Source organism: Varanus komodoensis, unplaced genomic scaffold, assembly GCF_004798865.1.
Source record: "Varanus komodoensis strain SLA01 unplaced genomic scaffold, ASM479886v1 scaffold30, whole genome shotgun sequence".
Lineage (NCBI taxonomy): Eukaryota > Metazoa > Chordata > Lepidosauria > Squamata > Varanidae > Varanus > Varanus komodoensis.
In genome coordinates, this window is record NW_025335762.1 from 7,100,455 (window position 1) to 7,120,505 (window position 20,051).

Sequence of the window (20,051 nt, forward strand, 5' to 3'; positions counted from 1 at the left end):
AGATTTGGATTGTGAGATAAATGGGGGAGAAGGAAAGGAGCTAGCAGTTGACTCCACAAAGTCAAGGTTAACAGGCAAGGTGAGTCAGACAGCAACTGAGGACACAGGTGTCTTGCGTGTGGAGAGTGGTGGGGGGAGACACTGCAGGAAAAGGGGGTGGGGGAGAGCGAATTCCCAGACACTGGGAAACACCACCTGGCTGAACAGGCATTCCAATTGCATAACATCAAGGGCTCCCGTCTGGCTCACAAGCCCCATGACCCGCCCCGAGCATGGAGCCAAGACTGGGGAAAAAGGAGGGAGGAAGCGGCTTGTTCCAGTTTGGAATCAACTCTTCACATGGGCAGAAGCAACTCCCACAAATTATTACCTTGATTTATGCAGCTGGGTAACAGCTCTCATAGAAAATGCTTTCTATCACAACAAAACTGGGTAAGCTCCATTAAAGGCCTGTATTTTTTAAGTTTTTCATTCTGATCACAAGAAAGGAAAAGGGGGTGAGAAGGTGCTCATGACAGAAGCGTGAGATAGGGAGGGTGGGGAGCACTTTTAAGCTCCCCTAACATTTTCAAATAATAAATGACCCCCTCTAGCTGTTCTGATTTTGCAAAAATAAACCACCATAGAACTCCCATTCAAAAGGCTTTCTACCACCATGTGCCCCCAAGATGTCATTTTATCAGAAAACTGGCACAGGGCCCCAATCCATTAGAACCACATTTCAGGTTGGCAATGCTCGGTTCTCTCCACTCCCTTCAAATAGAGAGCAAGCAGCTTTTTTGAACAGGTAGTTTGGTGCTAGTCTTACCTGCAGCCTGATATTAATCATGTAGCCATCTCGGTAATCAGGCATCCTGTCCCATTTTGTATTTTGCACCTGATGATGTAGGTAACCTTCTTGGTGCCCAAATGTTCCTATTAATACTAACCGCATGGATTAGCTAGTGGAGCCTGAAAAAGACGGGAGGCTCCCGCTGCAGCTTTTTAGGGGTTCCCCAGAGATTACAAGGAAAATGTGCTTGCTGCCAAAACAGGACTTTGTTCCTGGGGGTATGGTGCCTCCTTCTGCCCGGTCGACCATTTGCAGCTGGCTCTTCCCTGCAGGCGTGGGGGTTACAACAATTATGCCAGCTATCTATTTCCTGGGACTGCAGGTGGCGCAGTGGTTTAAACCGCTGTGCTGCTGGGCTGGTAGATCGAACGGTCGCTGGTTCGAATCTGCACAATCCCATTGCTCCGTAGGAAATGGAGATGAGCACCGCCCCCTAGAGTCAGGCATGACTGGACTTAATGTCAAGGGGAAACCTTTACCTTTACCTTTATCTATTTCCTAAGCTGGGGTAAGGCAAGCCCAGTGATCTCCAGATTTCCCCCTGCCCTAGTCACTGGCTAGGACTTCTGTGAGTTGGCTGTCCCAGGCACAGAAGAGTTTGTGTGATACCATTCACGCCAAGAGAGTTTCCTCCAAAACTCAGAGCGATTTTAACATCATCTTTATTTTAAGTACAGTGCACAAATCTACACAAGCTTTTGCATAGCCCTTTAAAAAGAAAAATTGTGCAAGTTTACCCCTCTTCCCATTTCAAGAACTTTTTTTTTAAAGTTTTTGAGTAGTTTTCTTTGAGCAATACGCACTCCCTAGCTCCAGCACCTTCAAGATCTGAAATTTATTGCAGGAGGGAAACTGAGCAGAAGCTAGTCAATCCCACCAGGCCACTGCTAAGGAAAGACCTCCAGAGATCTGGAAAACTGAGAGAACAAGCCTGTTTCCTCTCAGGGCCAGGCTTCCTCCTCTCCCACTATATTTGAACTGCTATCAAGCTACCCTTGTTGGATTGATGCTACTGTTATGGAAAAGCTTAAACCAGAAAGCTGCTCTGTTGGTTTACAAAAATGATTCTGTGCACAGCATCAGCTTCCCATCTGTCGTGAGAGCACTGAGATAGAGTACTTTGCCCATGAGAAGAATGTGCGTAAGGACCTGCCACTATATGAATCCCCTAGATCCGGCGTAATTTTATTTCTCTCCTTGCATGCAGTCCCTTGCTTGAGAGCAGCTATTCATGAACCAAGGCACAAGAACTCAAGGCATCAAAGTTGAAGAGCGTATTCCATCCTCTTTCTCAAGCCAATTTTGGCAGTTTTCTCACCACAGAAAAATATGCCAGGGCAACAGGAAGTCTCCTCTTCTCCTCCCACTAAAAATGTAATGGACCTTCCATCCTGGAAAGGTTTGCAAAGTGTGAGCAATTCTTACAAGCCTCACGTATTTTGGAACCATTGCTGATTCCCTGTCTTCACTGGAAACAAAAACTATTCTCAGAGGACAGGTTTTTAGATATCCATGTCAAACTGCGCTTCCTCACCTGAAAAGGAGAAAAGGTATCAGTGAAATCCAAGTTGCACATATTAGCCAGATGTGGCTTATCGCTTACATCCTTGAAAGCAAAAGGTATATCTCTCTCTTCAAGTCACGCCATTCCATAACACAAAGGCTTGTGACAACTTTAAGACAAACAAACCCAAAGGTTGGCAGCCCATAATCTGTCAGCATTTCAGATTGGTTAAGAACAAACAGTTAAGTTCATACTTTTGATAAAGGTAGGTAAGTGGAAGAACAAGTCTAGGATTTTCTGAAGCTGCTTCCAGTGTTCCTTGCCTACTGGGAACAGAATGTTCTCTCAAAGGTTTTCCCTTGGCTACTGTTTCCAGCGATGTTTTGCTACGGTAATACAGTCACGAGAAGCAAACAAGCAAGAGGCCCTAAGCACATCTCCTTTGCTACATGAAACGACTTATCTCTGTTTGTTTGCTCTATCCTTAGAAGCTGCCAGGAGAGGGTCAAGGCCAAACCACAAGAGGCTTCCATGGAACAATACAGTATTTTCCAGTATAAGCCATAATGCAAGTTGCCTTAGGATTTGTAGCCTCTGCGTGGTGGGGAGCTGCCCCCTCTGGTCACCACCAGTGTGTCTCGGCCCACGGAAGCGTTGCTCGATCTCGATGTGCCACTTCAGAAACAATAAGGATTTATTTAAATCTCACAGGAGGCAAAGTCAGACAACTTCTCCCCTGACTCTTTTCAAGAGATAAATTAAATTCTTCAGTTAGTTTGCATACTGCCACAAATAATCCACATGAAACAGAAAAGGCAAGGTTTTTTTAGCCTAAAGGTTGTGCAGGGGAATATTTAGGGTGATGTCTGGCAGTTAAGGAAGGAAGGGTGACCCCACTTCTGCTACAATCTGGCACGAGGCTAAGAAAACGCCCTTCCATCCACATCCATAGACACCGAGGGCTCTTGGCACAGTTCTTGGACCAGCCCAGGTCCTGTGAAACAGTTCTGGGGCCAGGTCCCCATGGGCCTAGTTATAGAAACCAGAATGACTACAGTCAGGAGCAAGACAATTGCTAAGGGCTGCATAAGCACCAGACTTCAACATTCCCCTCTATATATGCAGGATTGAACTTCCCTTTGATGAAAGAAACCCACAGTGACAAAGACTGCAAGGTGAGAGCGGGGAGACTTCTGATGAAAGGATTCTGGCAGATAAGGGGAAATCCTGCATGAGCGCTGTGCTTAGATGAGCAGTTCCAGGACTGATTATGCTGTGTTCAGAGGCTGCTAAGCTTCCCACAATACATTCTAATGCTTCTATCCCAGGCCTGCACAATTTTGGACACGCCAGACACAATGCAGTCCACCAAACAGATGCAAGTCCTTGCAAAAGGATGGACTTTTCCACACTTCGCTGTGTTACAGCCTGGGAATGAACTGGTTGCAATTAGCGTCGTTACCACTTGATGTATTCAACGCTGGAAAGAAGCAACCATTTCTATTGTGGAACAAAAGCAAGCAAAAACAAAACGGCATTTCTTGGTTGCATAAGTATCCACACAGGTGGCCCTTGCTGCGCACACCTAAATACATGTAAAAATGGGGCTTGGTGCATCTGCAGCCGATGATTTTGCAAAGAGGTGGATCTGGGCTGCCCTCAGAACCTGCAATGCACAGCTGGCCATTTTCACGCTAGGGAGCTTCTCATTCGCACATTGGAGGTCCAATACGATTTTGTGGTTTAGCGCTATCATAGAACTAACTAACTTTGTTATCTTCTCGGTAGTGCCTTTTCCTCAAGGAATTACAGGCCTCCAGGTTTACCCGCTCAACAAGCTTGTAAAGCAGGTTAGGCTGTGAGGTAGTGACTGGCCGGGAACATTCAGGGAGAAACGCAAGCCGCCCGCCAGGTCTCCTTGAGCAGCAAAACATCCTGGCCAGCCATGGCTAAGTGGGTGGGTCGTCTCTGGCTGTGACACCTGACCGTTCCTCCTTTTGCAAGGAACCCAAGGTGGCTGACGCAGTTCTCCTCCATCTTATCTTATCCTCACAACCACAACGACCCTGTGAGGTAGGGCTGAGCTAAGCAGTGATCGGCCCAAAGTCGTCCACTGCGCTTCAAGGCTGAGTGGGTCCCCAGTCCAGCACTCTAACTGCCACACCACACTGCCTCTCTAACATGCTAACGTTTTTGTATTTTCTCTGAGTGTGTGGCATGCTGTAAGAGAAGTTGCTTGTGTTTGCATATGAGTTCTTTACCACAGAAGATACCTCACTCTTTTGCTTCTAGGAGAGCAGGGAAAGAGGCTTCCCATTAAAATATATGGTAGAAAAGTGTTTTTACATTATTACTGTGCGTGGACTCTAGTGTGCATATGCGCAAATACTGTAAGCAAGTTCAGTGCTGGGGGTAGAGTTTGCGTGGCTCTGCGATTTAATCCCCCCCCCTCCTTGCTTGCATGTAGGATCTTAAAGTTCATGCCCCTCCGTTCTTCCTTTCTGCATGACGGGTGCTGACTGCTGGGGATTCAAAATCCATTTTGCCTCCAGTGACTCCCCTTAGCTCAGCAGAGCAGAGAATGACTCACCTAAACCTGGTTTCTCCTCGTCAGCGTGGGTAAAGTCGGTCTCAGCCCTGAGTTCATCCACATTTGGACTTGTAACACCTGGAATGTCTGGAAGATCACATGGTGGAGTTCTGGCAACTGGAGAATTCCGGCACTCCATCAGAAATTTGCGGTCATAAATAATCCGTGTACCTGGAAAGAGAAGACATTCAGAAATCATGACTTCTGGCAGAGGCTTAAGGAACAACTTTTGGCTGAGAAGCAAATTCCAGAGGGAGAAGCTATATTATCATCAAGCTATATCAGGCCATGGGTTGTGCCTCATGGATTTCATGGTCTCAGGTATGCGTGATTCCCCTTGCCTCGCATGGTTTCATTCTGGCTTGTTTTCAAACCATAGTTTAAGTGAAACAACACCCCCACTGCAATCAGAGTTTGCATACTGCAAGGAACTGTGGTTAGTTTGAAAGCAGGAGCTTTTGATCTCCTCGGTGTGAAAAAGGAAGATAGGGAAGGCTGGTTGTATGAGTCATGAGCTTGCTGCAGCTTGCAGATGCGCCTGTGCTGACGGCAAACTGCAGTTCCCCTTTACATCTGAAGCTGGCCAAAATATCTGTCTGGACGGTGTTTGTCTGGGGCACACATTCAGTTTCACATTGGAATTGTAACCAATGCTACAATTGTGCAAGAGTGAACTGTGCACGACTGATAACAGTGTAACCTGGCCAATGCAGCGGAACATAAATTTAATAAATAAATCATATTTGTACAACCGTCCAATGCGGCCTGCATCCCCTCTGACCAGTATCAGCATGTTCCCTCTTGGAGCCCGGAGGAAAAGAAAGGGGCATGCTCAGATCTTCTTTCCCACGGTACAAACGCAGCACAGACGCAAAGCAAGGGATCATCCCCTGCTTCAATCTATAGCAGCAGCTTTCTTCCTATGCTGCAAGAAAGCATCCGGCATCTGACAAAGTAGATGCTGTTGTCATGCACTGTGGAAACATGGCCATCTGGGGACCTGGCTCCACTTCCATGCATGGCACAATGGTTTTGTCCAAGTTGGTCTCAGTTAATCAGTGTATTCTACTCTGTTTCTACATCTGTTTTCATATATATTCTTCCTAACATATAGAGAGAGAGATGCAAGCAGTACTATATCAAAGATTTTATAAAAACTTGTACCGGTTTTTCACTACCATGTACATTTCTGCATATATTGGTAGTGATACACATAGTGATACACATTTTTGTGTTCCTTCTTTCTGGCTCAGTGGATGGCAGTGTAAAATTCCAAGAGACACAAACCGACTGGCACGGCAAGTGTGGATCTGGGAAGTTGTTACCAAAATGCAAAGTGAACCAAATTCTCTCCTATCCCTACTTCCACTCCAGCCCATCACCCAATATTCTGTCTCCCACACATCCATCTCTAAGCTGTTTCAAGGCATCACCTCACAGCTTTTTCTGAGTAGCCTCACATCCTGCTAATATGCTCACAAAGATAGATCAGGACTCAAGCAGAAGGAAAGGCAGAGCAGTCGGAACAGCTGTACTATAACGATGTCTCAAAATTCCAGTATCTGTACCTGAAATAGCTGGACTGGGGATCAAATGTGACATGGACCTTCACCCAGTGCGCTCCTTCTCCATCATGAAAAATCTCAAGATGGGGCTGCTCCCCAACAGCATAGGAGGAGTATGGCCAGTTCACATGTAAGGAATAAAAGATCTAAATGTGTAGGGAGTGGTGCAAGATAGTGCAAATTAATTCTCTGAGACAGCACAAGGAAGCAAGTCCTTGGTAATTTGCTGGTAACGAGCAGCAAAACATAGATATAGGTTCTCAAGAGGAGCACAGATGTAATGCAAGAAAAATCACAGTATATTCCTCTGCTGCAGTGAGAAATGGGTTTATCTCTAATCTGAAAGACCCACACACGGGAATACCAGACAATTAACTGCTGGTTCAGCCATCGGCTTTCCTCCTTTCAGTAGGTTGCTTGCCTTTTTTTCCATTGCCTGTTATTTTTTCCTACTTCTGCACTTTAAGAGAAACAATTTTAACAGGCACCAACTCCTCAGGGAGTCATTTTTTAAAGCACACGACCTTTGAGAGGTGCATTTAATGATTAAATGACTAAATAAATTCTAATCAGCTCAAGTACTCTTAAAATATTTCAATGGCTTCCACCCTTTGACAATTTAGTGTCATTTGCCAAAATCAGGTCATGATGGAGTTTAATACCCAAAAAACAGTGGTTATTCCATTGCTAGAAAGGCCACCCCTTCTGGACAGGTGAAAGTTTGGCTGAAAAGGAAAACTATGTCTATGCAGTGGCTTATTCCCAAATCTTGCACATTCATGACCAGGCAGGAAAAGGAGTCTTCCAAACGTTTTAAGATATAAATACAAAAAGGAGCCAATTGAATCTTATTTCAGGGCTTAAGGTTAATAACTCAGGAAGAGCAGTTGTAAGCCAGATCCTTGAGGTCTCCAATTTGAGCCTTGCCTTGGACTTCGCTACATCACATTCCACATGAGGAAAAAGTTGTAAACACACACACAAAGAGATACACATACTTATTTGGAACCCTGCAGGAGAAAAGGCAGTATTGGTGTTTGATTTGGAGTAAGGCAGCAAGAGAAACGGTGCTTCTCATCTGCTCCGTCTCAACCCTGAATCATCTCCCACTATGGAAACAGCTTGTTTTTTGGGCTATTACTTCACACATCAGTATGTAGCATGAAGCTGGACTCTCAGCCAGAAATTACTTGGTGGTCTTCAGCAAACCACGGTTTCTAAAGACTCCTTGTAATAGTAAACTCAGAAAGTGAATAGCAATAGGACTGTGGCCAAAAGAGGAGCAGAGAGAAAAAGAGAGGTATCAGCAGTAGAACCACAGAATAATAAGAGTTGGAAGGAGCCCAGAAGGCCATCGGGTCCAATCCCTGCTACTGCAGACACCAAGTTACACCATCCCTTCTTGAATGGCTGTCCAGTTGCATCTAGAAGGCCTCTAGTGTGGGACAGCCTGCGACCTCCCTAGGTATTGGTTCCATCATCATACTGCTCTAACAGTGAGGAAGTTCTTCCTGACGTTCAGCTGAAATGTGGCTTCCCGTAACTTGAGCCCATTATTCTGTGTCCTGCACTCTGGGATGACTGAGAAGAGATCCAGGCCTTCCTGTGCGTGACAACCTTTCAAGTACTTGCAGAAGTAGTTTGGAGAAGTTCCATGTCCAAACAACCCCATGGAGAAGCAGGTAGGGTGGGGAAGAGATTTTGCAAAGACTGGGCTCATGCAGAACAATGTGCTCTGAACGTTCGAAAGCAGGAGATGAGAAAGCTGGTCTTCCGGATGATGTTGGCTTTCAATTCCCATCAGTCCCAGCAACTGCAGCCAAGGACTGAGGTGACAGGATCTGTAGTGTAGCCATATCTGGATAACCACTGGTTCTCTCTACCCATTCTAAACCCCAAAATCTGGATAGCACCAGGTTGGAGAAGGCTGTTCTATATTCCTGTTAAGTAGATTTGCAGCTCATGGAACCAGGTGAAGAAGTTCACCCTATGTGCACTTCAAGTTGCATCATGGATCTATCCCACCACCACCCCTGCCAAAAAAAAAAAAAAATGCATGTGGTATTGGGAAGGACTTTCCAATATTTGTTTTTGAGAAACCTGTGCTAACCTATTTTTCAGATTGCTGTCAGAATTTCAAAGCTGGCTAGCCTTCAAGGGGGCAGTAATTAAACTGGCTCAGCCACCAGTTCAGGCCTACGCCCAACATTAAACAGCCATTAATCAAGGTTTGCTGAGAGTACAAGCTTTGTCAGTCATTACAGCTGCCAACTCCTGAAACACTTGCAAAACAACACCAGTTTTCCTAGAAGCGGCGTCAGTGTACCAGTTATTATGGGGACATTTCATAACGGGTTCACTGAAGGACTGCAATGCTGGGTTTACATTCAGTCAGTCACATGCCCAGACATCCCATCTACTAAGCCAGTGACAAATCAGAGAGCACCATGGCTTGGCCATATAAAAAATGAGCTGGGGGGAATTTCTGTGGATTACCTTCTATGGTATCTGACTATTTTCACTTTTGAGGAATAAATGCCATCTCCACTCCATCTGTTTTCTAAATTCCTGACTGCTCCTTAAGGCGAGAACCCTTCAGGCATACCCAATAAGATTTCTGTCTGGGGCAGCAGATTCGACCCCCGAGTTATACTGAAATCTTTCCAGACTTCACACCAGTGTTGTGCAATGTGAACACATGTATGGACTAGACACAGGCAAGGAATTTAGATAGTAGGTGCAACTTTAGGTTTCTAGTCCTCATGGCTGCCAGAATGTGCATGAATCATGTCTGGTTCAGCTTCTGAACCTGAGACAAGTAGAACAGGATATCCTGTGGAGAGGAACTTAGTGCCCTGCAGTGTACCAAAGCTGCAAAAACTTTCTCTGATGTGAAAGTTTGCTTAATTTGTATTACTTTTCAGGAAGCAGAATCCAGCTTTTCCTGATACTGATTTGGGGTTCTCATTAACCTATCCAGCAGCTTAATATATAGCCAGTCCAGTGAGCCTCCTGTTTTGCTACGTATTTTTTCTACTGTTACGGATATCAAGGTGGTGCACCATTAGCATGCAGCTACAAACTACAGGAGAAATAATACAGTGATCATAAAGGGTGAAAAATATAGCAAAAGTTTTAACCTGCTGCTGTAAGGACTGCTGTGTCAGTGCCAGTAGCGCTCATTATGGAGATGGCACTCTGTTATCAGAGAATTATAACCAAGAAGGCCTCTCCTTATTTCAGGCAATGTGTTGCGGTACTCTGAAAAGAGCCTTGTTCAAGACACCCAGAGGGAACCAGCATGGGGAGGACTGATGCTCCCTCCTACCTCACCCTACAAGATGCAGCCTAACCTAATACAACATTCCAAAAATGATTGTGCTTTAGGCTTGTCTGTATCAACAGCATCTGTGGTGTTGGTCTACTTTGGCCTATGTGCAGGCACTTCAACCAAGGGTCACTTGTACTGTTCCGCTACCTTATTTTCTACTTCTGATGGACTGAGGCTTCTCTGAGCGAGACACATCTTTCTCGGGGTCCCAGCATCTGCGATAAATGACGCACCGAGATCCAGAAGTGGTGTTGGCAGGAGTCCTGCCACAACATGAGCGTATAACGGAAAGATTGTGCACTGCTTGCGGGGTGAAACAGCGCATTCCCTGTCTGACACGATAAAGGCCATGTCCCTCTGCTTCTTGTCCTCACTTCCCCAGGCTGAGCTCTGTCGCAATCGCCAACTACAGTTGCAGCAAGGTCAGCTCTTTCATTTGCATCCGTGAGGCAGTTCTCCATATAAAGCTTCTATCAGAAAGTCAAAGGTTAGAGTTGTTGACACACACGGGAGGGAGTAAATGAACTCCTATCTCTGTCCATGTCGGGATTCAGAAGAGTGTGGCAGTGGGGTCAAGGTCACCTCTTTGGCCCTGGCTATAAACAAAATATCACTTGCAGGCAACTCAACAGCCTGAGATTTACTATCTTCTGACACCCCAAGTTCTCATTCTGCAGGCTGACTGCATGGCTTTCCATCTGTGGTTGTTCCACGTGGAAACTTGCAAGCAATTACATGCTGAACCGCCTATTTTTCAACACCCATTCTGTTTCATTTTTCTTTTACCAAAGCTCTCCAATCCTCCCCGTTTGTGCACTGCTTTCAGACACTAGGCTGGGATATGATATCGAAAACATGCACACAAGACTGACTGCAAGTACATTGCTTTGGCGCTCTTTCCGTGGAAATGAACACTGTCTGCTGGCTTAGGACAGTGGGAAGAGGTCTGGCAGGTCTCTGGGTGAACTGCAGCAGATTGCCAAGATTACAGACTCCCTTTTATTGAACGGTGTGGAGAAGCAGGAAGAGTGCTTTGACCCCAAATTACACAGCTGGAAGAAGCAAGACTGGGGTAACCGGAAGTGGATTTGCAAGTGGAAGGACTGTGAGCTCCAGTTCCAGTATTCACACAGATCCCTGCAATAAGAAAAAATCTTTAATTCTAAGTGCGTCTTTTACACCAGTGGATGTTTGGGCTCTAGTAAAAAGTAAACGTGATTCTGCACATTCAACACCTCGTAGTTTTCACCAAGCATCTTTTCCCATAGCTTACTATTCTAGTTCTCCTCCCATTTAGTTATCATTAACTCAAGACTGTGCAATGAGTATATGTATGGAGAAAAGCACACAGTTTAAATGCATTCTGCCCCCCCCCCCCATGTGAAGACAGGCTTACATTTTGGGGAAAGGGTAGAGATGCCATTAAATGAAAGCTGCTATACACAATACATTGCGTCTCTATTCACAAAGGGCAGGAACGCAACCAATAGGTTTCAGCTATGCATTCTCCACACCCACAAATAAACAGCGTCAAGCATCTGATAAGCCAGACATGAACTCTGCAACTGTCTACACCAGAGTGTTTTCCATGCTGGAAATCTGGAGTGCAGAAGCAACTCCATTTCTTATTGGCAGGAGAAAGCACTGCCTTCTACCTGTGTAGATTTTTTTACTTATTGTCCTGCGTTTCCTTTTAATAACTCAAAGCCACTTACATCCTCTTCCACCTGCTCTCAGACTTGTCCCCACAACAACAACCTCATGAGGTAGGCTTGGCTGAGAGTCCATGACTGGCCCAAAGTCACCCAGTTGGCTCCATGGCTGAGCGGGGACTAGAACCCGGATCGCCTGAGTTCCAGTCCCACGCTCTTAACCACTACACCACACTGGCTCTCCTAAGGAAGTATGTGCCAGTTCATATTGCAAAGAAAGTTAGATATGCAGAGAAATCTGAAGAGTTACAGAAGCAGCTCAGATTCACCCATTCAAGTGGGTAAAAGTTTATGTTCCTTGAACATATTTATTCATTTAGAAAATTTCTATGCTGCCCCATTCGCCGAAGCCTCGGGGCGGCTCACAAAACATCAATTAAAATATAATACATTAAAAATATAAAACGAATTAACAATATAAAATAAGTCGCCCTGGCCAAAGAATAAAATAAGGAAATAATATTAGCAATTAAAATGACATTTGAATAAAAAGGTCTTCGCCTGGCACTGAAAAACAAATAATGAACATATCAAAGTCTAAGATACCTGCTTTATTTCATGTGTCTCTACATACTTCCAAACACACATTGTGAAGCAGCCCAGGTGGCTGCAACAGAATCATACTCAATGCAAAATAGGGGTAGGAGCATCTCTTCCCCACTTCCTGTCTGCAGCTTTGATTCTGCACATCTAACATTGATCCTTGACCTGTGTGGCCAGCAGGTGTGGGGAAATAAACAGCATGCAACAGCAACAAAGTATATTGAAAAGGAAATCCTAAACTGCATTGTGCTTTCTTTTCTCAGGTCTCTTCCCTGACCCATGTCTTGCTTAAAAGAGTCAAAGGAATGCAGAAACCTTCTCACAAAAGACCATACCCAGACATTCCATTTTGTCTTTTCTGCCTAACATTTTTAACACAGTGAAAACAGCAAGCACGGAATACTTTTTAGACAGACTTATTTCAGTTGGCAAGACCATACAGGTTTTTAAGTTTGGCTGCACAGGAACCACAAACATTTGTGCACTGACGGCTATCAGTCAAATAAAAAGAACGGCTTACTCTTCTTCTGCATGCCTAGGTCTCTTGGACTTGCACAGCAAAAAGGCTACTGGACAGTGAAACAACTTTTATTCAAACACCAGCTACTGGAACAATTGCATCAGACATTCTAATTAAATGTTCTCCACATTGAGAATCTCTCTACTTTTGGTTCCAAGAATGTATGAAGTTATGGCTATTGACACTCCGCCCAGTAATGGTTACAGATTGGGAGAGATGACAGTTTGAAGGCGGTTCACATTTCAGACTTTAATCCTGTTGTGGATGTTTCAGCAGCCTTTCATGAACCTTTGGAAAATCTATTCACCGTCTTGCACACCAGACTCTTCTTCTTCTTTCTGCAGCCAAACGTAATTACCCTTGTGCATTCAGAATTGCTGCCATTTGCTGCCAGCACCTTGTGGTTTCATATCTGCTAACCCCACACAAAGGAAAATCACCCCTTTTCCGGACACTCTTCGATATACCTTAATCCCACAAATCACACCCTCTACACTGCACTAAATAGACAGTAGTTCCAAAAAAGTTGCACACATAAATTACAACACTAATCCCCACCCCTTTGTTCTCACAAGCAGATGTGGTCCATGTGTGGTAATCTGCTATGAGTCTGCAGCTCACAGACAAACTAAACTCACTATACTTGGTGGGACATGATCCCCAACAACAGCATTGAAATTCGGGCTGCAACTCTTTCTGAGAAAGGAACTGGGACAAAGCACAATGCCAGGGTATTTCCCACCCCAATGGCTCATGCAATCCCGAGCACACTGCAACTGGAGCATGCACCAGTTGCTCCTCCCTGCTCACCCCCAAAACACACTGCAATTCTGACTTCTCAACTTGGCTCCTCTTGCACCTCAGCCCCACAAAGACCAAACCTGGATGCAACCCAAGCACAGGCAGTGTGGTGCTCCTGCCTTCTCCAGCAGTGAAAGCCACCCTGCTCAAGGGACCTGTTCTCTGGTCCTAAACACAGGCCTCTCTCTATTGGGTATTCGCCGAGCACATTCTGTATAGTTTGCAGTCAGTAGCTTCAGCTATTCATGTAGGTTTTTCTGTACTGCAAGTCAGGGATAGAAACCTTCCAACCAGCTGCTCATTCTACAGCACACTCTATTCAAAAGAAAACAAGCAGAATATTGTTGTGATGTCCCATGCCTGATTGCTTGTGTTGGGGGTTATGTGCTCGCCCAAGGTAACTCTGAAATCATCCCCTGCCAATGATTTCTCTCACTTAAACGTGCAGAGGAGCACCTGGTGGCTGGGAAATGCTGGGAGTGGTGGGCCTTTCTCTTGTCTAAACATGCACAGGAGCGCACTGGAAGTGCTCACCATCTGTATTTCATGCAGTGCCAAGGTTCAAGCCTGACAGTAATTACTATTCACAGATCCATGCCCCATACACATATTTAGGGCTGAATGCAGATTTGGCCAACATCAATTTGTAGCAGTTGCATCAGAGAACCGGCAAGAGAAAGAAAGACTTGCACCTTCCCACCACCACAGCCATTATCCAAATCCCACCTTTCCCATCAGCTGCTTTCAGAAAAATAGCAAGACAGCAAAAACCTTGCCAGATCTCCCATATCAGGAATACTCTGGTCCTCCATGGTATGGGATAAGGCAATATACCACCCAGGCAGATGATTCTTCTTCCCTACCATGGCCCTTTGGTCCAACTGTTTACATTTCTTCCCTTCTGTAGGCACCAATATACTTGTGAACTAAAGCCTGCTGTTAAGTACCTGCACCCATGTGCCTGAGAGTGGACTTCATTCCATGAAAGCATTTCCCATAATAAATGGGGGGGGGATTATAAGTCATTCTAGTGGTAACACCCCTTGAAAAGCTGCTCTAGCATTCATTCTACATTAATTAAAAATAACCAGGTCTGAAACTAGCCTCACATTTATTCTACTATTCACCCCCAGGCTCTCTCGTGGTTTCAGTTCCCACTCCAGACTCAAGCATTTACTCTCAGAAATGAGAGGGGCAGGAACGGGCTCAGGCCAGACTGCTCGAGCCGCTGCGCAAGCAAGGCGTGCGCAAAGCCACAGCCCTGCGCACATGCCCCGAGGCACCGCAGCGGTCGTGCAGGCAGGCAGGCAGGCAGGCAGGCAGGCAGGCAGGCAGGCGAGGAGTCTCCGCACAGCGAGCCCCCCTCAAACGCAAGCGCCCACGGGCAGCCCGGAGGGGCCCAAGCTGCTCTGTGGGAGCCGAGAAGGACCCCCGCGTTACGCCAGCTCACCGGCTGAGCCACCCCTCCACGACCGCCGGCCTCAGAGCCCGAGCCCAGCTCAGAGGTGCAAGCGCCTTCCCGGAGCCGCGCTGTGCGGTGCCCGCCCCGGAGCGCACGGCCACCGTTTTCCCTGCACACGGGCGAAATGCTCTTGCAACGCTCTCGCCAGCGCAATCCCCGCCGCCCCTCCCGCGCTCACCGCCCGGTGTGGTTCCGAACACGGTGCCGCCGGGCGTGGTGCTATAGTCCCCGGGGGGCAGCGCGACTCCCTCGGGCAGGTTGAGCCGCTTGGCGAGGCCGGGGATATCCCTGCCCAGCGTCGGCCCCGGAGCGGGGTGAGGACGGCAGCAGTCGGCGGCGGACATGGCTTCTCGCGCTGCGCTCGACCGCGAGGCTGGCTGCGCGCAACGCCCCCGCCGGCCGCGCGCTCCCTCTCCGGCCGCCGCGGCCGCCGCCCCCGCCCGCCCCTTGGTTTTCGACCGCGCAAAGCACGGCGGGAGCTGTAGTCCTGCGGGGGGGGGAGGTAGTTCGCCTCTCGGGGCGGTGGTGCTGCTCGTCTACCTCCCCGCTTCGTTGCGAGGATGGTGGAGAGGAGGAGAACCTTGTAAGCCTCCTGGGGTTTCTTGCAAGAGGAAGACAGACACGGTGTAAATGCAAGGCAGCACCCTGGTCGTCCAAAGCCCCCGGAGCTCCCCTGGCCCTCCCCGCACGCTGGCTGCAGCAACCGCCGGGACTGCGACTGGGACTCTTTCGCAACCCTACGTGGGAATGATCCTGGGAGATACCCCAAGCAACACACGTGCTCTACCGCGGCGCTTTTGCTGTTGCTAGGGGCCGTCTTCTTCAGTGAGCCGAGCAATCGCATGATGTTCCCAAAGCACGACAACTTTAGTTTTGGTATTTTTGCTTCCGGAGATAGCTCTAATTTTATTTGCTCCAGGGCCCCCGTGTTTGTCCTTCTGTCGGTCCAGGGCATTCGCAAAGCTCTCACTCAGCACCATGTTGGATAAGGCATCAGTTTTCTTTATGTTAGCTTTCTTCCGCACCCGTACACAGTGAACCACCAAGCTGGGATGCGTTACAGTCAAAACAAAGGAACCGATTAGAGCGAACTTGGGCCTACCCTGCTGTGATGCCGTCCGAAGAGGTGGAATGAACTGCAGGCGCTCTCTGCCCGCAAGATGGAGGTTTAAATTTGCATTCCTTTCTGCACAAGACCCCCTTTAAAGGACCAAACAGTTGGTGCCTATCTGAGCCCCGAATTTCCTTGTATTCTCAGTGGAAGTGCATCCTTCTGCACTCACTTCTGTATGTTCTGCACGGGCGATCGCTCCTGTTTTCCTGCGTGTTTCCATGTTGAATTCTTACAACGAGTAAAAACATCGTCACAGCCACTGTGGCTGGGTGGAGCGTGCTGGCGTTGAAGGATGCTTTCATGTCTAAGCACGCATAAGATCGCTCCCTTAGCTAATTAAAAGTCATTAGATGAACAAACTGAGGCTGCAGTCCCGGGTTTAAGCCGACTGAGCCTGGTGGGTACTGCTTCTGTGTAGAAATATATAAGATTGCAGGTTAAGGGTGCAATTTATGTACACTTAACCTGGAAGTAAACCTTGCTGAACTTCGTGCGCTTTACATCAGAATAAACAGCATAGGCCTGTTAGGGTGGACACTTGGATAGTGCCTAAAGAGAGGACAAAGGTTAACCAAAATTGTCTGTTTATGCATCCATCCATTCAAAGCATTTTTATAGCACTCTTCAGAAGAGCCCCAGGGTGCTTGCAGGAACCAGTAATTAAGAAGTCTCTTCCCTCAGGAGCATAATAAAAAGTATAGAAAGACACCTGATGCAAGGAAGGACTCGGCAGGCGAGAGGAAAATAAGAGTGCTTGATGGATGAGCAGACGGATGAGAATATGAGCATTCTGAACCAGTCGGACCCAGTGTCATGGATTTGTCAAGGCAACAAAAATACCTTGTTTTTGAGCTGATTTTGCTCTCTTGGACTTGCTGGGAAGAATTTTGAGAAAAGCTAACCTCTCTCTCTTAAAATAATATAGGATGTCTTATTCTGAAATGCAAATACCAGCAGTTTCATTATGAATAGCTAAGAAAGTGAAAATGTCATTAAGTAAAAAGTAATGATTGTATTAAAGGGAAGACTGTGCAAAGCCAGAAGTAGGTTCATAATGGATTCTGAGTGACTGGCATTAATGATAATGGACAAGAGGACCTGGAAGGTATCCAAAGAGAAAATTATGACTTAAAGACTTAAGCACTCGGACAAAGTAACAAACAGGTGTAAAACTGTATCATTGCAGCTCTAAAGTGTGCTTAGAGTTTTTGTTTATTGATTAATGAACAATAACATTGTATAAATTCGACATGCAGGTGTTTAGAAAAAATAAAAGTTTCTTTTTTATGGGCATCTCTTGAGTGCAGAGAGAAGGACAAGGGACAATTTTACATCCTTTGCCGAAGCAAAGGAAGATGGGCTGAGGCCCTGCCAGGTTTTCTCATGTCCTGGCGGAGCCTCCCCCCTCTTACCTCCCCAAAAAATCCTCCCCCAGCACTGGCTTTGGAGCTGCCCTAGTTGGGAAGGCAAAGGGAGGGCTTGACCCTCTGTCAGAGTTCCAGAGCTGGGACTGTGACCTGTGCCCTTGGCAAATTTTGAGTAAGGGTTATCTTCTCAAAAGTAGATATCAGACATGATTTTATCTAGCCTAAAAGGTGTATGTGCAAGCCCATTTTGTATGTTCTAATTGTTTAAGTATGTTTAATAACAATGGGATGACTGATGCTGGGCACCCTAATTTATAGGACATAGATGGTATTAATTTTGTGGTAATTTCAATGCAGAAAAGGTACAATATTGCTGATTTTACACTGTAGGAGCTTCTTATTAGAAACCCACCATAGCTTATTTATTATTGAATGGAGAATTTAGTATGTTGAATAAGTACTCCTTTCTTAAGCTATTTGGACTAGAAGCCTAAAAACAGGAAATGTTTAAGAAATACTATTTCCTGTTAAGAGCTCTGATACTTTGAGCCCAGTCTTATCAATTGCATCTTTAGTACCTGAACTTCTAGGCTTGGAGCATCCATTGCTGAGTGGGAGGAATGGCTGTTGATGTTTCCTTGCAGCTACTGCTTTGAGTTTTAGCTAGATAACGGCTTTGGAACATCTAGCTAAGGTGCTGCAGAGAGAGAGAAAAGGAGACTGCGGTGCTGCCAGGGTGCCTCCTGTCCTGGTCATCCTGGCCCCTAACCCTTCCCCTCCTCACCCCCTTGACTTCCTCTCCAATATCAATTTTCCAACCTCAGCAAGACAGCCAAAACTTCTTTTTGCATCTTGTTTGAGGGTGGGAGGGCATCACACTTGTGAATCCCAGGCTCTGACGCTGAGCTTTGTCTTTGACCTTGGATCTAGGAATCTGAATTATCCTAGGCCTAATAGTCACTGCCTAAATGCTGCAGCATCTCCTCTGTTTAACAGCACAAATGTTTGTTTTCATATGCTGATATTCTGCTACAAGTAAATTTCTAATTAAAAATAAAAAAGTTCAAAAGATATTCCCCTTACGACTTACTAAAAATCCAGAGTCAAATCCACTTGTTTGGTGTACACTTTGTTGGAAGTATATTAATCAAATATGAGTCATTTTTCTCCCTAATACTGGAACCTGGCATCATCCTATTAAACAAGTTGGTAGAAGATTTGGGACACTTCTTCACATAAGGCGTAGTTAAACCATGGAGCTGACTTCCGTAAGAGGTGGTAATGTTCACAAATTTGGCTGAGTTTAAAATGGCATTGGACAAATTACTGGAGGAGAAGGCTATGAATAGCTGCCGACCCTGATGGCTGCATGCTCCCTCCAGGATCTGAGGCAGTATGGCTATGTACTCCCCATGCTGGGGAACATGGGCAGGGTGGTGCTGTTGCACTCACGTCCTGCTTGTGGCTCCCTGGGTGAGAATGTGGCGAAGAGGCCCCCTGGATCTGACCCGGCAGGACTCTTCTGATCATGTGACCGGATCCTCCACTGGGGACTGCTGCTTGTCCCAGTGTGGCAGTTCTCAGCAAGGAAGCACTGCAATGCGTGCTGTTCACCCACAGGGAATTCGAGGAGGCCCCTACTGGGCTCTGCAAACCACTGTTCTGGAATTTGAAAATGAAGGGCCCGACAGCTGCAGCATCATTCGTCCACTCGCCCTTAGGCCAGCCTTCCCCACCCTGGTATCTTGATAATTTAGGCCTCAGCTCCCAGCGTTGCTGACCATTGGCCATTCTGGCTCAGGCTGATGAGAGCTGAAGTCCAAGACTTCTAGAAGGCACCAAGCTGGAAAAGGCTGCCCTGAATATTATGAACCAGTCATTAAGGGCCCCTCTCCTTGGGTTTCCCTTGGTGGTCTTGGCTGATCATCACACTTCCACAAGCAAGGATGTTGGGTCCTTGATATGTTCATTTAATAAATGAACACATCTTGCAACTTGTTTCTTGCTTAAGACATGGGGTTTAATTTATATAAATTAAAATTAAAATTTAATTTATAGTGTAGCCGTTTTTGTCCTATCAGCTGTTCTATATCTCACACTTTTATTGTGACTTTACCAGGGCATAATATTTGTTCTCATCATTGCTCATAAAATGTAATTGCACCATCTCTTTCCTGTCATGCGTTTGTAATCCTTTCTTCTCTTCCGCTTAATCTTTCACTACGCCACACAATCAGACTGAAGACTGCCAAGAATTTCTTTGAAACATGGGCTGTGGCGGCATCATATGATGATGGGTGCAAAGATGCTCTTGTGCTCATGTGCTGCCCGTTGGATCTTTGCAGACAACTAGATGGCCACTGTGTAAACAGAATGTTAGATTAATGCCCCAGGTCTAATCCAAACGGAATTTTTATGTGTTCTTATGAATTTTGCCCCACTCTGCTTTATTTTATTTTGAGTTCTGTGAGCTTGAGGATCTGTTGACACAGACCACAGAAACATCATCATCTATAAACCTTTTAGTCCAACCTGGGTATGCATTTTCAAAGTAGTACCTGGACATAGCCAGAAGGCTGATGCATCATAAGATGTCATCCTGTGACCATCTTTTTCTCTTTTTAATTTTTGCAAACTCTGTACTGCCCCAAGCCCCAGTGAGCCAGTTGAGGGCTCCTCGGTAGGTCCTTGCTGCCCGGAACCAGTTTCT

The 20,051-nt window shown here is 46.2% G+C and overlaps 1 protein-coding gene across 1 annotated transcript; it reads right to left on the minus strand.

Annotated features, from left to right (window-relative positions):
- Positions 1–1,476: 1,476 nt before the first annotated feature.
- Positions 1,477–15,242, minus strand: EIF4EBP1 (eukaryotic translation initiation factor 4E binding protein 1). Its single transcript, XM_044437675.1, has 3 exons — positions 15,039–15,242; positions 4,927–5,097; positions 1,477–2,366 (listed from the first exon to the last, which is right to left on the minus strand). The coding sequence occupies exons 1-3, from the start codon at positions 15,202–15,204 to the stop codon at positions 2,335–2,337; spliced, it is 369 nt and encodes a 122-aa protein (XP_044293610.1). The 5' UTR covers positions 15,205–15,242; the 3' UTR covers positions 1,477–2,334.
- Positions 15,243–20,051: the final 4,809 nt, after the last annotated feature.